Source organism: Telmatherina bonti (assembly GCF_933228915.1).
Source record: "Telmatherina bonti genome assembly, chromosome: 24".
In the NCBI taxonomy this organism is placed as follows: Eukaryota; Metazoa; Chordata; class Actinopteri; order Atheriniformes; family Telmatherinidae; genus Telmatherina; species Telmatherina bonti.
The window spans coordinates 21555090-21577370 of NC_136633.1; the positions used below are offsets into that span (position 1 = coordinate 21555090).

A 22281-nucleotide genomic window follows, 5' to 3' on the forward strand; every position below is an offset into this window, starting at 1 on the left:
CTCAGCACCAACAAATGATTGAAATAAGTAGAACTGCTGCATGTTTCAAGCATGTACAAACTGTACATGCCTGGCTCCATGGATGGAGTAACACACATGCACTCAAAAGACAAACTAAGACGCAACACACGCATACAACTCAGCTATGAACCTTTTGAGTCAACAATAAGCTCTAAATGTTGAGGAGCATCATGGTTACTTTGCCCCTTTGTCAGCTTCTTTGCTATTACAGAATGCCATTTCTATGTTGAACAAAGAATTATCAGTCAGGAGAACTGATATTTGCATCTTCAGAAAACTTTCTTCCCAACCCAGTTTTCAGAGGAGCATTAGGGAGTATGTGATAACTTAAACGCACACTGGACAAAAGACTGATTAGCTTCCAAAAGAACTAGCTTTCTCCACTTTTTCCAAAATTGTCCTACTTCGTTTTTTCTTTTTTTAAATCAAATTAATCTTATCCAGGGCCATCATACACATTAACTATGTGGGCTCTTGATTGGAAAGAAATACCCATTGGTGATCTGAAAGTGTTTCATGGAGCAGAATTCAGTCGAAAAAAGCCTTCCTTTGTAATCGGATCAGAAGATTCCGATAACACCCGCAGATGATCCAACCAGTCATCAATCTCCAGGAATTTTCCAGCATATTCTATTATAAGAGACATATGATATGACTCTCCATGACCTTGTATAAAGGCTCTGGAACGGGGTGGATAGAAGTAAAGAACACTGAGTGCTTCCCGTTGTTGGGGCTCTTGTCTCAAACACATTCATGACAAAAGACAAAGAATTGTGAGTTGAGTGACAACAACACATGGAAGCAAAAAACACGCATGCCATTACAGGGCAACACTCACTAAGTCTCCAGGGTTTGGAGGCTAAAGTAAAGACAATCAGCTATTGTCCATGTGGAAATTACATGCAACTTGAGTCTTTAGCAATGCCGGAGCGATACTTCTCTGTGTTTTTGCTTTGCTTAGCTACTGTGATTCCAGGTCAATCCTCTGGCATAGTATCAGGTACATCCATGCCGGTCTGTCTTTATCTCACACCTGGTCCTGGCTTTCCTCGCCAATATTCACAATCTGTTTAAGGTTCTATGTCTTAAATTTATTAGTTCATAGTCCTACATCCACTGATACAGACTGTTTCAGACCTACAGATTACAGCTGCTTCTAACAGACAGTTTCTGCCTCAACATTTCTTTACCAGACAGTGTTTGAAGGCAGAGGGGCGGGCGCTTAGCACGCAACCTTTTGACAGTTTACCATCCCGGTCCTTACATTGCACAGTCCGGCTCTGCCAGCCATTGTCACAAGTCCTGGAGCATGTCATCCAAGCTCCTGTTACCCACTGAGGCCCAGGAGTTGGGGTTGAGGGACCAAGCGGTGGAGGTGACTCTGGGACCAGAGCAGGGGGAGCAGTAGAAGTTGTAGTGGTACTAGTGGTGGTGGTTTTTATTGTTGTTGACATTGTTGTGCTGCTCTGCAAGGAGGTCAGTTTTGGAAGATTTGGCTGCTGTGGAGCCATCCACCATGGCATAAAGAAGCTATAACGGACGTCCAAGGGCTTTTTAGCATCTGTAGCTAGAATCTGAACCACCAAAGGTTCTTGGAGAGCTCCGGGGCCCATGCTGTGGAGCCACTCATCTCGCTGGCTCCAGCCGCTGTAGTTGAGCAAAGAGCCGTTGAGAGGAATGATCGTCTCAGAGGTGGAGATCATAAACTTCCCATTTAAGAGGTACTCCCCGTTGGGTCGTCGAAGGGCCAAGTAAGCTGTGTAGCGGGTCTGGTCCTGGGCCTTGTGCTGACGAACCTTGATGTGAGTAGAACCAGCAGGGATCTTTACTACATCAGTGTAGCCTTTGCTATTTGGCAAAAAAGAGATGAGAGAAGGAATCAGAGCTGAAAAAGTTGGTCTTTATCACTGCTGTCTCTAAGTACATCAATGTAAATTACATTAATATAATACTCATGTTAGGAAATTAGGAATACATTTATTTAATTTTAAATGTGTTGCTAATAGAAAGTCAAATGGAGAAAACTAAAGCACACTTGTGAAACAGCTAAGAGGTGAAATGGGGAGACATTTAATTCAAAGGTGTAAAACTCAACAGGAATACTATTTCTGAGAACAGTCAAGAGGATTGGATTACCACACCAGCAACTGTGAAAACAGACATTAATAGTGTGATAATCAGATTGAACGGCCACTTCTCATTTAAACTCCTGAACAAATCAGCAGTCTGGGCAGTGATTCAGATGTTTGAGCTATGCTCAAGCACCATGAACCAACTTAACAACATCTGTAAGAATGAGAATTAGAAGATTTGTTTCACTTGGTTCATTCTGAGCAAACATGTGAAGTATGTTATTTATTATTCATTTATTCAGAGATGACAAACTGAGCTTATGTGCATTATTCAGCATCTCTCTTAACTAGCGTTAGCTTAGCTCCTCTGGCTAAGTGAATGAGCGCATCAGAGACATTTATGGACATCTGTAAATTCTGGTTACAAATTTTTAGTTGTCAAATGTTTTAATCAAATGATAACTCTTTCTAATGAATAAACTTGAATATAAAGCTCCTGTATTTAGAGAGAACTCCTTTATATTATTTAGCATCTGCGCCAGCTAGTGTTAGCTTAGCTTCTCTGACTGACCTAATGCCTGCATGGGAGGCATTTAGGGGTATCAGTAAATTGTGGTTATGGATAATAATTTTAACTGTACATCACATGATAATAGAGAATAAAGGCTTTCTAATGAATTACATTTGGCTGGATTATAGAGATAATGCATTTAGAGAGAACAAACCAAGTTTTCCTTGTATTATTAAGCATCTGCCTGAACTAATGTTAGCTTAGCTTCTCTAGCAAACTTAATGCCAGCACATGAGGTACTTTGGGACACCTGCAAACTGGGGTTTGCAGGTGAATTTCAACCAGATTACAACTTGATTAAACTGGATTTCGCCTTTAAAAGTGCTTTGAGACGACTTGTTGAAAATTAGTGCTGTAGATTTAAACTGAAGAGAGATTTTTCTTTATGAATGTGCATCTCAATCTCACCTTTTCTTTGTGAAGTTGCCTATAACCCTTACACATCCAGTGCTGTCGCCTCCACATATACCACACTTGTCATACTGGAGCTTGGAGCCAATGATGCCGTCGCAGCCTGTTCGCACACATTTCCCTTTTACACAAACCGAGCTGCTGTAAGGTCGACACTCAGTTCCATCTATCACCTGAACACAGAAAACACACTGTTATTTTCCCTTTTTCTTCACCAAACAAACTGCCCCTTTGTAGTGCAGCTTACTCACCCTCTGAGAGAACACCACGTAGTATCCCGTTCCTTTTGCTCTGCAAGTTAGCTTGCAGACGTCTTTAGTGAGAACTCCTGCATACTTTGGCACCCACTCCACAAAGGTCTTCACCCCTTTCGGATCGGTCTGAGGACCATTACGGACCTCACACTGTTCCTGACGGAAACTCTTACCTGGAAAAAAGTTCCATGATTAAAACATCAGTGAAAGGACAAAGAATTAATTTATTCTAATAGGACAGTCCTTTTTAACTTACTTGATGCCAGGCATGGAGTGACGCTGCAAGATCGATAGATGGCTCTCTTGCCTGTGCAGTAGCGCCCGTTGTTCCGTGGTGGCGGGTTGTTGCACAAACGATGGGCAAACTGCACCCCACCTCCACAAGTTCTGGAGCATGGACCCCAAGGACCCCAAGAACTCCAGCTGCCGTGGTTGGACGCCTGGGAGTGGAAGAGGAGAGTGACAAAGGCAATGGGGTGGTGTAGATGAAAGTAAATATCAGAGTTGGGGAAATTGGCAGAAGAGGAAAGATGAGAGGGATAAGATAGAGACAAAAAATGAAAGAGATGAGAGAGGACAATTAGTGCTTATCAGACATGCTGGAAGTTGGAGTGGCTGCCAAACAAGCCACGTGTTGTAGCAAAAGCCCTTTGGAGAAAAGTCTGGGATAAAGAAAAATGTGACATTCATTGGAGTGTGGAAAAGAAGGACGCTATCATCATGTGATAATAACTAACATCTGTTTATAGTCACTAAGTAGGTCCAATGCTCACATGGTTCCCCTCCGGAGCAGCCTGAATGAAATACCTTAGGAAACATACTTATATTTTTTGTTTTTACAGCTATTGGTATATGAGTCATAAGTGATAAAAACGACTGGATAAATAGCGCTGAACATTTAATGAGACAGAGTTGATTTTCCCATCCTCAAATTTTGTAAACCCCCAGTGGAAACAGCTTTTCCATTTACTTCTTATGAGTCTATACAGTACTTATAATCACTTCTTTCCACTGTAAAAACAGCACAATTTACTATCACAGTAAAAGAAATGCATATATGAAAGACTCTTAAGTCTAAAAATTAAAGGGAAAGAGTGGGGGTGGCAGGACTAGGGCTGCCTCCACCCAAGCAGTTGTCTGCCAAGAACTAAATTATACTCATCAAACATCATGGGACAAAGACAGAAAATTTTATTCGGATATATTTATCGGATATGTGTCAAGAGTCTGCCAGATTCAGTTTCTTAACTGCTGAAAGCTAAATTTGATTTAGCACTGATTGAATAAGGTTTAGTTAAACATCCCAGATGAGCAGTGATTTTTGTCCCCATGTTCTCCCTTAAATCCGACCCCATTTCATCCGACCCTCTTACCGAGTAGTGCTTTTTTCGGGTTTTGTCCACACACTTTCCCTGCAGGCAGATGCGTCCCTTCCCACAGGGTGTTCCTTCCACTGCCGGCAGCTTCTTGGTCAAACACACCATCTGTCCCTGGCGAATTACGGCACACCACAGCCGAGCACATACGTCCATGCCTGGGCAGACTGTGTACTCTGGTCCGAAGGCCAGGCGACACTGGCGGACAGCGTCATAGCTTTGACCTGGGAGCTCCTCGGGGCCAAGAAGGGGCAGACGAGGAGAGTCGAGGAGACACTCAGCTGAAAATTGAATGGAAACAGGAAGACATTTTAAAATAAGTTTAAATGCAGAAATATAAAAGATGTTATCTTTGTGCAAGTACAAATATTAATGTTTTGAATCAGTTGCAACTTGATCTTAGCCTGAAGTTACATAGCAGTGCTAAGCTAATTGTTTGGTGGCACAAGATTCGTTTTAAGACAATATTGGGAAACCTTAGTGCTTTAAGGGACCACACATCAGCCCAGTAATCAAGATTAAAAAAAAAAAAGAGGAGTCTCGTGGGGATACCTGGGAAATGGCAGCACCCTAGACGCGCTCCCGATCCCTGACCATAATTAAAGGCATTAAACTATGAAAACTCTCCACAACTATTTCTAACTCCTCTTAACCATGCAGAAGATTGGAAACTTGAAATGAGTAACTCCAAGCGAAGTGTGCAGACCCGTCTGAAAACTACAAACGTCGCAGACGCTAGACCGGCTAGCACTAGCCCCGGAGCTAACCCGAAAAACAACATGGAAGAGCTTTTCTCTGAGATTGCGAAGCTTGGGGCAACTTTAAATCAAGTGGCGACCGATGTGACCATAATACGGGCAGACACCACGGAGCTCAAAAACTCAGTAAGTGCGCCTCAAACACGAATGGATGAAGCTGAAACCCGCATTTCTAGTATGGAGGACAACGCTGCTAACATGGCTAATGATAGCACACTGCTAACGGAGCGAGTAAATCAACTTTGGCAGAAAATGGATGACTATGAGAACAGAAGTCGGCGTAATAATGTGAGGTTGGTTGGACTGAAAGAAGGTAAAGAAGCTGGGCATGATATGAATGATTATGTCAGGAAGATACTACGAGATGGTTTTAAACTGGACGGAGAGGAATTCGAGATTGAAAGGAGCCACAGAAACGGGGGACCACGACCAGATGACGACCGAGCGCCACGCATCGTACTAGTGAAGTTTTTACGGTATACAGCACGGCAAAAAGTTCTTGCTGCTGCAAAGAAGGCGAAAGGTCTAAAATGGGAAGGCTGCACTCTCTCAATGTTCGAGGATCTGACTAAAGAACGTTCTGACCAGCGGAGGCAGTTCTCCCCCATCATGAAGCTACTGTGGCAACACCAGGTGAAACACACACTCGCACACCCAGCGAACCTGAGATTTACATGGAAGGGGAAGAGGCTGAGCTTTATCGACCCGAAAACGGCAGAGTGCTTTGTACGGGACAACATTACGACCGTGGTCCAAGAAGATTAAGTAGTAAACGCTATGGAGAGACTGAGGGATACTTTATTCTAAATGAGACGGCAGGGGCGGGGATCAGCTGAGTGCTGTCAACACCAGGCGGCGAAGAGGAGCATGGCGGCGCCGCCCATAGGATCAACACGGACCGGAATCAGCAGAGGAGATGCTGCTCACACTGTCAGGTTCCTTTTTGAGACAGTGTTTTTTGTGTTGTGGACATTTGTTTTTTGTATTATTGTTTTTGTTGATTTTGCAGGACTTGAAATGTGGTTATGTTTAAATATTTACTATTGCAGAGGCATAACATGGATCTATTGCACTGATATATGGAACAGTATGGTTATACTTCTAGAGAGAGGCAAATATTTTTTTTCTAAACTTTATGGGTAATCACTACATCAATATTGTTTCTTGGAACATTAATGGTTGCAGTACTCCTGCCAAAAGGAAGAAGATACTTACATATCTGAAATCTAAAGATACAGATGTTGCCTTTATACAAGAAACACACTTCAAAAATGAGGAAGAAGCTTTGAAAATGAAACGTGATTGGGTGGGAAAGGTTTTTCACAATTCTGTGTCTAGTAAAAGTTGCGGAGTTGCAATTTTAATTAACAAAAAGCTCAATTTCATACTTTCTAAAGAAGTGAAGGACTCTGATGGACGCATTCTGTGCATGGAAGTTAAAATTAATGGAGTAAAGGTTACCTTATGTAACATTTACGCCCCCAATAAAGAAAGCCAAATTTTCATTTCCAAAATTTCTAAAATGCTTGAGGGCCTAGATGGCCCAATTATCTTGGGAGGAGATTTTAATCAAGTAATAGATGATTATTTAGATCGAAGCACAAGTAGATCTGCTTTACCCACTAAAGACAGAACTTCCTTGCACAGCCTACAGGAAGAATATTGTTTAATAGATATCTGGAGGTTAGTTAATCCACGGGAAAGGGAGTATTCTTTTTACTCTCATTCCCACAAAACGTATTCGCGAATTGATTTTTTCCTTATTTCCCAATCTCTTGTCGACAGGGTTATAGACAGTAATATAGGGGTTATAGCAATAACAGATCATGCTCTGGTAGAGCTACATTTAGATTTGAATGTTGATAAAAGCAAAGTTGGAAGATGGAGAATGAACGTAAGTTTATTACAGGATGAACAATTTGCCAAAAAACTTGGGGAAGATATTTGTACATTTTTAGAATTAAATATTGGCTCAACAGAGAGACTAGCTACAGTGTGGGATGCTCTTAAAGCATTTGTGAGAGGAAAATTTATTTCTTTCAGTTCATGGAAGAAAAAAGAAAACCACAAAAAGTTACAATCATTAGAGAAGAAAATATTGAATTTAGAGAAAAGTTTGGCAGAACAATTTGATGAAGAACAATTTCGTGAAATCTGTCAATTAAAATTTGATTTACAGGAAATTTATAACAAAAAAACCGAATACGCATTGTTTAGGCTTAAAACTAATTTTTATGAAAATGGAGAGAAGACTGGTCGATTATTGGCAAGACAGTTGAAATCACAGGACGCAAATAATACAATTATGGCTATTAGAGAAAATAATGAACTAATTACATCATCTACCGATATTAACAGAATATTTAAAAGCTTTTACCAGGAACTATATACATCTTCAAATACAATAAAAGAGGAGGATTTGGTCATTTTCTTTGAAAACCTTGTACTGCCACAGGTTCCACAGTTGGAAAAAGATCATTTGGACAACCCCATATCAAATACAGAAGTAAAAGCTGCTATTATGTCTATGAAATCTGGGAAGTCGCCAGGCGTGGATGGCTTCCCAGCTGAATTTTATAAGAAATATCTGGATGTGCTCTGCCCAGTGTTTACAAAGGTTTTGCAGGAGGCATTTGAATGTGGATCATTACCCGACAGCTTTAATGAAGCCATTATATCCCTAATTCCAAAAAAAGGTAAAGATTTTAACAGACCCTGCTAATTACAGACCTATAAGCTTAATCAATGTTGATTGCAAAATACTTTCAAAACTGTTAGCCTTGAGATTAGATAAAGTACTCCCAAAAATTATACATAAAGATCAAGTGGGCTTTATAAAAAATAGAACATCGTCTGATAACATGAGGAGACTATTACATCTATTGTGGATGAATAAATCTAATCTGCAACCGATCGTAGCTTTATCCCTCGACGCCCAGAAAGCTTTCGATCGAGTAGAGTGGGCCTTTTTATTTGAAACGCTGTCAAGATTTGGGTTTGGCTTTAATTTCTGCAAATGGGTGAGGATCCTGTATTCAAATCCGAAAGTTGCAGTTTTTACTAACGGGGTGACATCTCAGTTCTTCGAAATATCCAGATCAACACGTCAGGGGTGCAGTCTTAGTCCATTATTATTCACAATATTTCTTGAACCATTAGCAGTAATGATAAGAAAGGAGTCAGGAATTCAAGGAGTTAATGTAGGTGGCAGGGAACACAAACTTTTCCTCTACGCGGATGATATTTTGGCACTTTGTCAGGACCCAGCCAACTCTGTTGCACAACTACTGGAAACCATTCAAACATATTCTAACGTTTCAGGGTACTGTATTAACTGGCATAAATCAGAGGTTATGCCAGTCTCCCTGAATTGCTCCCCTAACCTGCTGGAAGCATTTAATTTCAAATGGCTCCCAAAAGACATGGAGTACTTAGGAATAAAATTAAATTCAGATGTAAAAGAAATTATTACAATCAATATGGAAAAACTATTAAATAAAATTAAGGCAAATTTGGAGAAATGGGGCAAGCTAAACTTAACACTTTGGGGGAAAGTAAATACAATAAAGATGGTTATTGCCCCACAAATTAACTATCTTACTTGTATGATTCCTTTGTGCATTCCCCCACAGCTACTACTCAGATATAACAACATGATAAAATGCTTCCTTTGGGGTACAAAGAAACCCAGAATTACTTTAGATAAATTATATCAACCAAAGAAAGATGGAGGTCTGTCCTTGCCAAATATTTCTTATTACAGCAATTCTTTTGAAATGGCAAAACTTACAAAACACTGGAATGAAAAAAACACAGACTTAGACTGGATCTTAATTGAGCAGGAGCTTATGTTCCCTTTCAAACCCATAGAATTTTTTTCACAAACAGTTAAACAGAAAGACAACAATATGATGAACCCAATTTTATCTCACTCCAGGAAAATCTGGCAGGACATGCATAGAGCCTGTAGAATCTCTTTTAACACCCAAAAATATGCGTCTATTTGGTATAACTCTAAAATAAAAATAGGTAAACAAACTGTTTACTGGGCCCAATGGTTGAAAAAAGGTATCAGAATACTAGATGATCTCTTTGAAGAGGGTAACTTTGTTTCTTATCAAACACTATTAGATAAATATAAATTAAAGGGAAGGGCCCATTTTTGGAAATATCTACAGATTAGACACTGCATTAAAGATAAGATTCTTCCAAATAGTGAAGCTAATGTAATTGAACAGTTCTTTAAATTACCACTAAAATTTCAAACAGCCTCCAAGTGGTATGAGGTATGTCCTTGGAAGACCAGCAAAGGATGTGATCACTTAAGGAAGCTGTGGGAGAAAGATTTGGATTGTGTTTTGGATGAAGGAATATGGAGGGGGATTCTTTCCGACACTGAAAAATATGTTAGAGAAGCAAGAAGTAAATATATTCAATATAAAATAATACATAGATATTACTACACTCCAACTAGACTCAATAAAATGAAATTAATGAAAGATGACCTTTGCTGGAAATGCAAGGCACAGCGTGGAACGTATCTACACGCTTTGTGGGAATGTCCTCAAGTCTTCCCTCTGTGGCAAACGGTTTTGAAGCTAGTAGGTAATTGGCTAGAATGTATACTTCCAATCTCACCAGGGCTCTGTCTCCTCGGAGACAGAAGAGAAGTACCAAATGTAAATAAATTAAAAATTCGTATTTTAAAATCTGCTTTATTGACTTGTGCTCGTCTGATTCTGAGGTGTTGGAAGGAACCCCAAACTCCAAATATAGAAACATGGAAAGTTGAAATTATAAAAATGGCTGCATATGAAAAAATGTTACTGAGACTGAATGGTGGAAATGTAGCTATTAATGAACAATGGGAGAGTTTTATAGATTTTGTGTGCGCAAGAAATTGAAAAGTAAAATTGGGTTAATGTGAACTTATAAAGAATGTTATGTATGCTGAACACCCACCATCCAAATCAGACTGTTGGACCCTCTCAATTTTGCTTTAAACAATTTCTGATTGAATTTGCCTGCTGAAAGACCTGCCTTTTTTTTTTTTTTTCCATTTTTATTTTATTATTATTTTTATTATATATATTTTTTATTATTGTTATTGTTTTGAAAAGATAAAAGTTCAATAAAATGTGAATTACAAAAAAAAAAAAAAAAAAAAAAAAAAAAAAGATTAAAAAAATGAGCACTCACTTAGCCGGAGCTACATGATCCAGTTTTATTTAAAGAGATGGCTAGCAAGGCTGCTAGTATGTTTCCTCACTTGAAAGTAAGCTACAACATTAAAATATGGAAAATAAAGTCTGTAACCAGTCTTGTTTTGTTTAGGAAGCTACATACACAAGGAAAATTGGAGATATTACTAATTCGTACAGGCTCACCATAAGAATTTTGAATTATTATTTGGAGAACTTTGCTTTGTCAATCTTTTAAAAATAACGTGGCAACAGGAAGCCATGTTAACATCTCTTCATCTCTGTCTTGATCTAAACCTTTAAAAAGTACATTGCATGCAAAAATCACTTTTTAAAGTGCTTCTTCATATAAACTCCCAGAATCAGAGAAAAAAAGTGATCAATCTGCGCCTCAGCACCAAAATAAAATTGCTCTACATGGACTTTTCCTCTTCAAGCCCTTTCATACAGGAAAAGAATAGTTAAAATATTGTCTACTGGGCCAGGGCTATATTTGGCTATTTAGGCTTTATTTGGATAAACATATGTAAATGCTATCCAAAACTCCCTTTGGCCACGTTAGACGATCCACCACAGCGGGAATTGTGTGTTTTTGATTCCCTCTTATTTTATGACAACAACCCCAAATTAAAATCAGATGACAATACAGAAGCAGTGGAGATAACCATACTGAAATGATCATGACACACTACGCCACGTCAGCTTAAATAGAATATTATATCGCTGACAGATAATGAGACTCGCCATGGGACCATTGATATCCATGTTTGGTTAAAAAACTGTCAATTTTTTGGCAGTTTTGCAAGTATACCAGTGTGACCAGTTATCACAGCAGTATATATTAGTGTGTATTAGAATATGGTATATTTGATAAAAATCATGGCCCTTCAATGGTCTGACATTCTGTCTAGGGTGTACCCTGCCTCCTGCCCAATGACTGCTGGGATAGGCTCCAGTTTCCATGTGGCCTTGATTGGACTACATGGTTGAGAAAATGGATGGATGGATAAAATCATTTGAACCCTCTGGCTACCTCATATATAAAAATATAGCTCCACTTCCAAGTCCTCATTTAATCATTCACATTTTTTGTTTGCAATGTGCCAAACCAGCTAAAAGACACCTGTTTTGTGCTGATGCGTTTGATGAAAGGAGGAAAGAGCCAGGACTACAAACTCTGGAGCTTTTCAGATACTTTACTTGCATTAAAGAAAATGAAAATTGCAGAAGGACGTGCAACTTGCATATTCTTAACAAAAAAAGACCCTTTACACAATAAAAACTTGGAACTGCAGCTGATACTGTCAAGCCTGACGTGATCGCAAATTCAGCTGGAAGCCATGAAACTTGTGAACAAAATGTCAACAGCTGTACTTTATGGCTGTCATGAATGAAGCTGCTGGCTAAAACTGGAGCACTGAGTCTGACCTGTCTTTGGCTGCATTACAAATACATTCTTTAATGAATCAAAAAGGAGTGTGAAGAGTAGACAGCTGTTGGTGAGTGGTAAAATACAACAGAGGACATAATCCTACACTTACCATTGCCATCATCAAAGAAGTCAGTGATGGTTGCTGAGGTGCAGCGGCTCCAAGGCTTTGAGGCATCGATGGAGGTGAGAATGGATGACATGAGCCGCTTGTCGCTGTTCACCCCGAAGCGCTCCTCACAGAATTTGGAGTCGTCGTGGGACAAACCAAGCAGGTGACCTGAGGTCAGTGAAGAATACCAAACAGGCACAGGGTGAGTGGTTTTAATATCTGCTGTTTTGATGAAGACACAATGAAATGTAGGAAACATTCCATCGGCTCTGTGCAGAATTTCAGCAATGCAAGAAATGACAGGACTTGTTTTGAATGTGCACATGCAGGCAGAATGAGGAAAGGAAAACATACAGAGGGCTCAGGTTATGAGCTGAATGACGTGATCTTAATCCGCCAGAGATGTGCTGACAGATGTGCATGCCCTGGCATGATTGTTTTGGTTTATGTACCTTTGCATCCATGCCTACCTATTTCATGCGCCACAGTAAATGCAGCGTGAAGCCCATCGTCTTCGATGACGGCGCAGCTTCGTTCTGGAGAGCAAATGGTACCAACGTCTGCCATGCCTAGGGTATCGCAGGAGTGGTGGCCGCAGAGATCCTGGAGAAAATTAAATGTGGTATGTTTAATCCTAAAAAAAAAGTCCAAGCCATTTTTTTAAAACTATAAAATAGGTATGTAGAAGCTCAACATTGTTTTTCAGCCTCAGTTGTCTGATTCTGATGCTAAAATGAGGTAAAATTAATGTATCGTGAGATATAGCACCATAAAGGCCAACCACAATTAAACTAAATGCAATTCATTACGGTAAATCACAATACTTAGCAGTAATTACACAGAGTTTTCTTTAAATAATTGTGTTATTATAGATCTATCTATCTATCTATGGTCTTTGCTTAAACACTCTCTCTTGGGAATGGATTGTAGTCTTCCTGGATGGGATGAAAGTGCATGGAAAACTTCCTTGGATCACTTAAAGTGTAAACAATTCATCACAATTTACACACAGAGTTACATACTGCTCTTCTTGAGAAGTTTTTGACAGTATAAGTGATAGCGCTCAGAAACATTGGCGATTCAGCCTAGTTTTAAGCATTTATATCAACACTAAAGGAGATAGTTTAGTTCCTACATATCCTGTCTTACCAAAATGTGTTTCAACTATCCTCAAGCCTTTAAACGCACCACTTTAACTGGTCCATTTTCACTGACCAGGTTTAACTTTTTCCGTCACCTTTTAAACAACAACATATTTCTAATTGGGTGTTGATGTTGCTGTCTCCATCTGCATCGCTCTACCTCCCAGCGAGTACATTGCATTGATCCTTGTTTTAATTCCCTCACATGTCCATGTAGACGATGCCTCTGGCTACCCAGCCTGGCCCCGCTGAGAGCAGAGATCAATCAGCTAATCATACCATCACATCAGTGCACATGCGGATGCACACGAGCTCCTGTGTGTGATCGTACATGAAGTCAAATGGACTTAAAATGTACATTCAACGTCTGGAGACAAACATGAGAACGTACATCCACACACACACACACACACACACACCCCGGGGAGAGGATGAATCATCATGTTAAGTGGTGCTGACAGGCCTGCTGGGTTATGTGTGAGAGGCTCGATGGGGAGGGTGTTTACCCGTTCTGGGCCAATCGGTTTAGAACAAACTGTCTTGTGTTGTGCTCTCACACACATTACTGACTGGGTGGGACCACCTCATACATTAAAAATACAAACATAAACACACATCTTAGCATATGCAACACACTTGCACATACAAATGATGTAGAAATATGAACATACACAGCATTTTACTCGACAGTCACAACACACACACACAAACTGTACAGGTCTGTTCTCTTGCCAGCTGACTGCTGGATGCACAAGAAGCAAACAAAGGCCGATTCTGACTGCACTGATGGCTACTGAGACTTAAATAGAGTTTAAGTTTTGCATTTCTTGTCTGTTGACAGACAAGCGTGAAAACAATTGAGAAAAGCCTGAATATTTTGATCAGAAACTGAGGACATATCAAGGTGGTTTCCTTCATATACTGTCATTTCCCCAAGTTCAAAACTCTTCCAGTTTTTACACCTCTCTCGTTTTCATTTATTTATTCATTCATCCCCTCCCAGGTTCTTGTATGAGAGGTGTCTTTGTTTCATTCTGTCAAACAAACACAGCTTTCACTGATCCGGCAGTAAAACATGAAACATGGGCAAAAGTAAAGAAAAAAAGAGGATCTTTTGTTAAGTAGTTACATGGGAATAATAACCGATATAACCCCCAAACACACATATACTTATTTACCTAAGCCCTCTGCCAATTCTCTGCAGAATTACTTTCATCAAAAGACCTCAAGAGACAAACAAGGGTGAAAAAGAGGGAGGGTTGGAGAGAAGTAAAAGCACTACAATGAGATGAGGAATCAGGTGCTGGGAGGGAAAGGACGGAGCAGTGCCGGAAATTAAAGAGAAGTACTCTAAGAACAAGGGGTTATGGAAATATTGGCAGAAAAAACAGGAGAACAGGTGGCAAGCTGGCTGCAGAGGTCAGGAGACGATCAGAGCCATGCTCATACAGTATGTGTGTGAGGTACAAGACCACTTGAAACCTAAGCCAGCGCTGGTGTTAAACAAACAGAACTAGACCCAGACACACACATAGACAGAAGTCCCTACTGCAGAGAGAGAGAGAGAGAGAGAGAGAGAGAGAGAGAGAGAGAGAGAGAGAGAGAGAGAGAGAGAGAGAGAGAGAAGAGTTCACTGTGAAAACCCCCTCAGGCTGATTCCAACAAACCCAATGAAAAACAAGCACTGATGAGGAAAATGGGCACCAGTGATGATGAAAGACAACACAGTTTTGATAGACGTTCTCATACTAAAAGGTATGATGGTGTACGCACATTTTCTCACCTATCGCTTTGGATAAAAGTGTCTGCCAAATGACTGTAGAATAATACAGCAGGTTTGTTTACTTTTATTGTGTATGAAGGAAAATGTTGAGCGCTACTGATTACACACCAATCCTTCAATCACTACTTTTGTTTAGACCAAAATTATTTTGAGCTATACAATTTTTAGACATCCTTAACAGATACCACATCAAGCCATAATATCCCTTATTTCAATATAAGCCAAAAACCAAGCACATGCATGCAAATAGCCAAAGTGAGGATGTGAACCATTTTGTAGCAATATTTTAATTAGCTAAACATTAGCATTATCTTTATGAATTTGTAAGCATTAAGTCTAAATTACATAGAGCATGACAGAGACTTGAGACAGATGAAACATAACACATTCATCAACCAATTTCATTTTGAGGTCCAAACTTTCTATATACCATCTAAAGCTAGAATATCCCTTTTTCAATGATCCACAAAACAAAAACACCCTGAGCTGCAATTTTTAATTAATTATCATGCAAGCTAGTCAATCCAAGGATTCAAACTATGCTGAAGCCATATTTTAGCTAAAGATCAGCATGCTAATGTAACAATCATTGTTGTTGCAGTATCACCTGGATGATGCAATGGTAGTATGGCTTCAAAATAAATTCCATTTTCAGCTGGTCAGAAGCATCTACAAAATCGGTAGTCATGATTGTAGGTTGAGAAAGTAGACATAATTCAAATCTTAAGAATCTTAACTTTCCAAAGATAGATAACGTGTAGTTACTTGAAAGGCAGACTGTGTAGAATCCATATAAAAATGAAGGCAGCCATATCACTGAAAAGAGGACGTTCGACAGATGAAACATCCATCCACCACTGTCATCCAGAATGTAGTTTTGAAGTTTAAACTTTCAAAACTACTTTTTTTTGGTAGTTTTTTGTGCGTCTGGTTTATGACGCACAAAATAAAAACACCACTTTAGTTTTATGCAACTTCCATCATCATGTAAGTTAGCTAAATGGATTCGAACCATGCTGTAGTGATGTTTTAAATTAGCTAAATGCTAGTATTGTCACTACGCGCTTGCTAGCATGCTTATATTAGCATTTAGCTTAAAATCACTGACTTGCTAGCATGCTAAGTGCTACCAAAATCACTAGAGATTTGAGACAGTTATTCTTTACAATTCTTTATGTCACAATTGCTATTGTAACTAAACCGGGCTTAACCATTGGTGATTGAGGGTCAAATTGCTTGGTTTATAGCCCAACCCGTTAATAACAGTCTTTTTAGGGCATCGTGATCATCATTCCTAGACAAGGATGTTTACTCTTAAAGTATCACAACTCATCAAACTTTACAAGCTAAGACACAAAATAAATTTGTGAAGGTGAAAATACGGAGCCATATTATTGTAATCTTAATGATAACTGCAGGACCACATGGGAGTTCATCGCTAGGATCTACTGTGGAAGGGAAAATAACTTGAGCCAACTGCCTTTTACAAATAAGCTTCAACTACTTAAAGAAATAAAGTCCTTTCTGTGGTGGCAATCATTAAATAAAGTCTTTGGAACGCTGTTGAACATGTCTTTTGAGGGATTCACTGTTGCTATACTCTTGTTTTAACTATAAAAAAAACCCCATCAAATTGAGATGCTGTAGTAGCATATATGCCAATCTCCTCCAGATCAGATGTTGTTGGCTGATTTCCCACCTAAAACTCACCCATATTTGTCAGTAAATGACAAGCTGAAGCCTGGAAAGGTGGATGTTCCCTTAAGATGTAACACCAAAGCTCCATTTCCCTCTAAAAAAACTATTCGAGAGAGGATGTCATGTTCCAACCCGTCAAAGAAATGTTATTTTTTTTCCTCGCAAAGGCACATGAACCAACCTAAAGTCAGTACTCTAAGGGAACTTTTGACCATGATTGCAAACAGGAGCAAGCTTTAAAGTCACTCATGCATCTGAGTGTGAAGAGTGTGTGACAGTACAGACTTGAGTTCTCTGGCTAATTGTATAAAGTCGACAGATTAGGGCCTGAGGTCGAGGGTTTGGGATCCAGGAGCTGCCTGTGGGATGTCAACACATACCAGACGAAGTAAAGCACGTGTGAAATATCAAGAACATTTCAAACAAATAGAGGTACTGGCTGTGACGGGGTGAGGGCTGGGAAATGTACACTTTAATGTATATGTACAGAGACAACAGGATAAACGACATACAGTAAACTGTGTGGAGGAAATACTGTGTTTTTATCACTGCCCTTATATCAATTTGAGTATTAAAGATGAACACTTTGATTGCTTTATCAAAAATTCCACAATATTTAAAGAAAATAAAACAAATTTTGCACAACAATATGAACACACATACGTATGCCAACCTCTCAACAACACTGCCACTCTGCTCAACTTATAGTAGGGCTTTGTCTGCTGTCCAAGCTCATAACAACACAACCATGCGTAACATTTAATGTTCCCACATACAGAAATACACACTCAGAAGTGCTCGGAGTGCCTTCAATGTACCCGTTGTTTTGTCCCGGTGCTGGCATGTGTGGAACTGGGTGACACTGTCGCACGGGTCAGCTCACTGCGGACAGGGTGTTGGAGTAATTGGACCCATCTAGTTCCCTCCAATCCCTCCAGTCCTTTGGGCTGGTATGACTCCACATTGATGTGATTTACTTTAGTGTACTACAAAAATCCAGATGTACCTCACAACTGCTCAAAATACTCAGGTTAAATATATATTTTCCACTTCCAATATTTACTGTCACTGATTCTCAGTTTCCGCTAAAGCTGCCAGTTGTTTTCCAAAGACGATGGTTGACATGCATTTTCATGCTTCATATACGTACCCTTGTCCTGTTTTCTGTCTAAAAAGGCTGTAATGCTGATATGCTTTCAGTGGAAACACCAACAGATGCACTCTGTTTCTGCAGCTCCAAACATTTTTAGAACTTTTCTGACTCACATAAATGATTAGTAGCCAAAAAAGCAAAAGCAGTGCTCCTGTGAAACACTAGGGGGGAGAGTAAAGGGACATAGTTTCAAGCTACTGGCATCTGTACCTCCTACATTTTTCTTAACACCTGTGCAGCAGCATGGGTGGACACAAATCACAGAAGAAAGGGACTCTCTGAGGAATGCAGCTTTTTAAATTCCACTTTCACTCTCTCAGAGTTGCTGCCTCAGATCTTGTCTCGCCGTTACAGCAGTGGACGAAATAACAGAAAAGAATTAGGATAATGGTCTTTATAAGACAGAGTTGAAAGTTGAAAGTGAATTGCTCGCTGCTGTCTTTGCCCTTAACTGGACTTAAGCAGAGGCGGAGCTAGACTTTCATACATGAGGTGGCCATTTTTAGACATCAGGAGGGGGGGTCAAATTGCAAGAGATGAAATGATTAAGTTCCTCTTACTAACATACTCACATACATTACTGTGATTAACTGTGGTGTGAGAAATAAAAAAAATCTTCACATTCATAATCTGGATCACCGTTTAAAAATAATTAGAACAAGTTAAAAAAAAAAAAAAAAGAAAAGTCCCTTAGAAAGTTGTATTGGTTGTTTTTGGGGTGCAACGTGTGGTGCTTGATGTGGTAGTAGAGGGAGCAATGGCTTCTCCCCCCCCAGCATTCCCAGCTTACTGTCTGCTGGTGGCAGTGGTAGACCAGTTGTGATCATGTGTTGCTTTCAGGTTGCTGACACTGGAGTCAGTCTTACTCTGAAATCTGTTGTTCATCTTTAGAAAAAAGCTGATAACATATAGTTTTCATAATTTTTGTAATTTCCTCAACAATATAAAACTGGTTACAGGTTATATTTCTTTAAAGTAGCTGTAGCTACTTTAAGACCAACCATGCTAAACTCATGTTTAAAATGAACTGGCTCATGTAGCTCTAGTTTAGTAAGTTAGATACCGAGTTATAGGCAGTCCTCAAGTTACGCGTTTTTTGACTTACATTAAGACTTCATGACGCTCAATAAATACTGTATATATACGTAAAAAATAGAGATGGAGAAGCTGCTTATGATTTGGATCGAGGATCGGAAGCAGTGTAGGCTTTCCATTAGCCTTCTCTCCATTAAGGAAAAGGCATATTTTTCATATGCTGAAAGACAGAAGAATCCAAGGAGGAAGAATTTACCACTAGCAGTTATTTTGTGAATTAGGGGGTGTTAAAGGGTAAAAAACACTTACAAAAAAGTATGGGTTATGCCGTGGCATAGGAATAGAACTCGTTTATAACATGAGGACCAGCTGCTGCGTAGCTTCAGGCTAACAGTGTTGCATAACATTACTAGTTGTTTTTACACAGCGACAAAAACTTCCAGAAATGTGCATCCAGATTTCACTATTATGAAAGAAAAACTTCATAGGAAACATATTAAAATTTTCTTCAAATTGGTGTAGTAACACTCCTGTCACATGTGTGTGTGGAAAGACATTTCTGTCCCCCACCAGGTGGCCATTGCCCCGTCTCTAGATCCACCCCTGGATATTAGTGCAGTTGTTCTGCAGAAATCCAACAACGTATATCCCTTAGAGGTCTGGGCTGTGTTACAGGGGGGCATAGCAGATAATCACACCCTCCGATGACAAAGTAACTTGGCAACATGACCTGCAGGTTCAGTAGTGATGATGTGTGTGAAAGAAGGTCCAGAGGCAGGTATATGAATAATGCAGGTGTTGAAGCGGTGAGATCCAAATGTGGTGCTAAGTTAAAGACTAATTTGTGATAGTTATTGGAACTTTTTGCCACATGTTGCCACTCTTCTCAGAGGCTGTGCCAGACTGAGCCACAATGGACGCCTCAAACCAATGGAAACATGTACTTTATGTGTAATGCCAGGGCTAGCGTGACTATTTTTATAAGATCAAGGCTGCAGCAGTACGAATAAGAAAGTTAATCAAACATCGTCTCTCCTGACTGGACATTACCACCAATTTCTGTTTCCATGACTGCGTGACCCTCCCCAACCATACCCAATCCAAACATCCGAGGATTCCACTTCTCTCTGGCCGAGGCCCATCTGTAACATTCCTGCAGGTATAGTGGCAGTAGGGTTACTATGTGTTTGGCAGAAGAGAAAACTGTGTCACATTGCCAGCGTACTGGCCTCAGGTATGCACTAGCAGCAGCTCTGCCAATGCAGGACTGTGCCAACTATGCACGAGTGCTGGAGATCCGAGGTAATACCACTTGAGCCTGCTCTTTTTGGCCAAGCCATGACAAGACCTTGCATGACTTAAGCACACCACAGTCCAAGGCAAAGCTGGAGCTAACCACCATGAAGCCACACCCGGAGAGGTGAAAAATGCATGCAAATCTGCTGCTGCTGCCCTGCGGCTTTGGACCAGGCACTCAGAGAGGGGGGGAAAGAAAAGAGATCATGAAAGAAGGGATGGATGAGTGTGGTCTCAGTAATGGTACGGCTTCTAACAGGGTGGACGTGTTTGTTTTACTGACAGCTTCTACGGCCTATGGAAGGGTTCCAGCCAAAGCGGACAGACACTGGAAAAGTAAAAGGGAAAATATTTTCAGTCGGGAGCGATGAGAGAAAGAAAAAGAGGAGGGGGAGGGGGGGGGGCTGGAGAGTCAGGATGATGATGACGACCTAATGAAATGCAGTTTCAGAGGGAGTTTTACAGATATTTCTGCAATGCAAGCAAGCAGCTGAAATCTTCAAAACCTTGGGAAGAATGCGCGTGCGTGCCGAGCACATACTGTCAGGGGACTAGGAGGGGGAAGCTGGAGACAGAGGAGCCTGCCTAGAAAAACACCAGATGCAGGAATATAGTTTCCCCACCTTCTCCTCCTCTCCTTATGGACGCTTTGCTTTACGCACGAGGTGAAGATGTGAGCAACAATAAATACTAAAAGTTAAATAGAATCTGCGCAGACTCCACTTTGTTACGCAAACATTTCCTTCCAGCGTGGCGCAAGGTGTGCGGAACGAACAGGTGGGAGCCAGGAAGGGAGAGAGGGGGGGGGGGTGTTGTTACTTTGTTTACCTGCCTGGTGAAGAGGATGGCCGCATCGTGGTGATGCTGGTGGTCGTCATCCAGCGGGTTTTGCTGGTTCTGCCACTTACAGAAGCTTTTCAGGGTCGACGCCGCGTTCTTGGACACCTCCAGCCCCTTCTCTCTCTCACCCACTGTGGCCACCTTCACCACAGAGAGCCGGATGGGGTTCTCGATGCTGGCGTGTCCGTACAGTTTAGAGGCGATGGAGGCCAATGTGAGCAAGTAGTGGTTCAAGTCCTTCCCGTATTTTTTAGTCATTGTATCATCCGCCACCAGGAGCAGCTCCACGTGCCTGGCGCGGGACACGGATCTCTTGCGCCTGGAGCTCGGCTCCGGAGCGTCCACCTTGACGAGCCGGCTCCACCACCTCCTCCCGTGCCCTCCCTCTTCCCCTCGACCTCCCTGCCGCCTCCTGCCTCGCGCATCCCTGCGTCCTCTGCGCCCATCGCGCGTCCCGCAGCTCTCGCGCCCCTCGCTCAGAGCCTCGAAGCTGAAACTTTCGCGCGTAAACACGTGGAGCGCGCTCTCCGCGTCCTTGTCTTGCAGGGCGCGCACGTCGTGCTCGTGTCCCTTCGCCCTGACAATTGGTGTGATGGTGTAGCGCGAGTTGTTCACGGCGAAGAAGCCCTCCAGACCCCCCCCGCAGAGGTTGAGGACGGCCAGGGACTCCGGGTTGGAGTTCACCGTGCCACGGTACGCGCACTCCCGCTGCACAGACGTCGCACTCTGTCCCATCATGGGGAGCACATACTGGGAGCTGAAGTGATGCGACAGCATCGACTCATCCCGCTCCATGTCCAGCTGAAAGCGACTCCCATCCAAGTAGACCAGGTAGCCAACTTTCCCCCCGCCGTGGTAAATCCGGTCAATGGTCCGCACCACCCCGTCCGTCCTCCGCGCAGGTGTGAGGAGCGACCCGCTCGCAGGTGGAAGGTAGAAACCCTGGAAAGTAGACACCCTGGCTCCCAGCTGCAACTCCACGACGCAGAGCAGCAGCAGCCGACACCAGAGCATGTCCCCAGTCAGAGCGAGGAGCCGCACCATTGTTCATTCCAAGCCGAAAAGCCTGTATGTGTCCGCTAACACAACAACTCTGAGTGCCTGTCCCTCCAGAAAGCGCATCCTCTCG

The 22281-nt window shown here is 41.3% G+C and overlaps 1 protein-coding gene across 1 annotated transcript; it reads right to left on the reverse strand.

Moving 5' to 3' along the window:
- Positions 1 to 852: 852 nt before the first annotated feature.
- Positions 853 to 22281, reverse strand: adamts5 (ADAM metallopeptidase with thrombospondin type 1 motif, 5 (aggrecanase-2)). The gene is made up of 8 exons (XM_079264170.1): positions 21141 to 22281; positions 12676 to 12808; positions 12206 to 12373; positions 4703 to 4986; positions 3586 to 3769; positions 3327 to 3502; positions 3073 to 3248; positions 853 to 1869 (listed from the first exon to the last, which is right to left on the reverse strand). Exons 1-8 carry the CDS (start codon positions 22194 to 22196, stop codon positions 1197 to 1199), a joined length of 2850 nt encoding a protein of 949 aa, XP_079120296.1. The 5' UTR covers positions 22197 to 22281; the 3' UTR covers positions 853 to 1196.

Coding starts and splice junctions, on each gene's coding strand:
- adamts5 (XM_079264170.1), bottom strand. CDS start 22,196: ATGGTGCGGCTCCTCGCTCTGACTGGGGACATGCTCTGGTGTCGGCTG. Junction 4,987..12,205: donor CTTCTTTGATGATGGCAATG/GTAAGTGTAGGA, acceptor TTCAATTTTCAG/CTGAGTGTCTCCTCGACTCT. Junction 3,249..3,326: donor ACGTGGTGTTCTCTCAGAGG/GTGAGTAAGCTG, acceptor TTCTGTGTTCAG/GTGATAGATGGAACTGAGTG.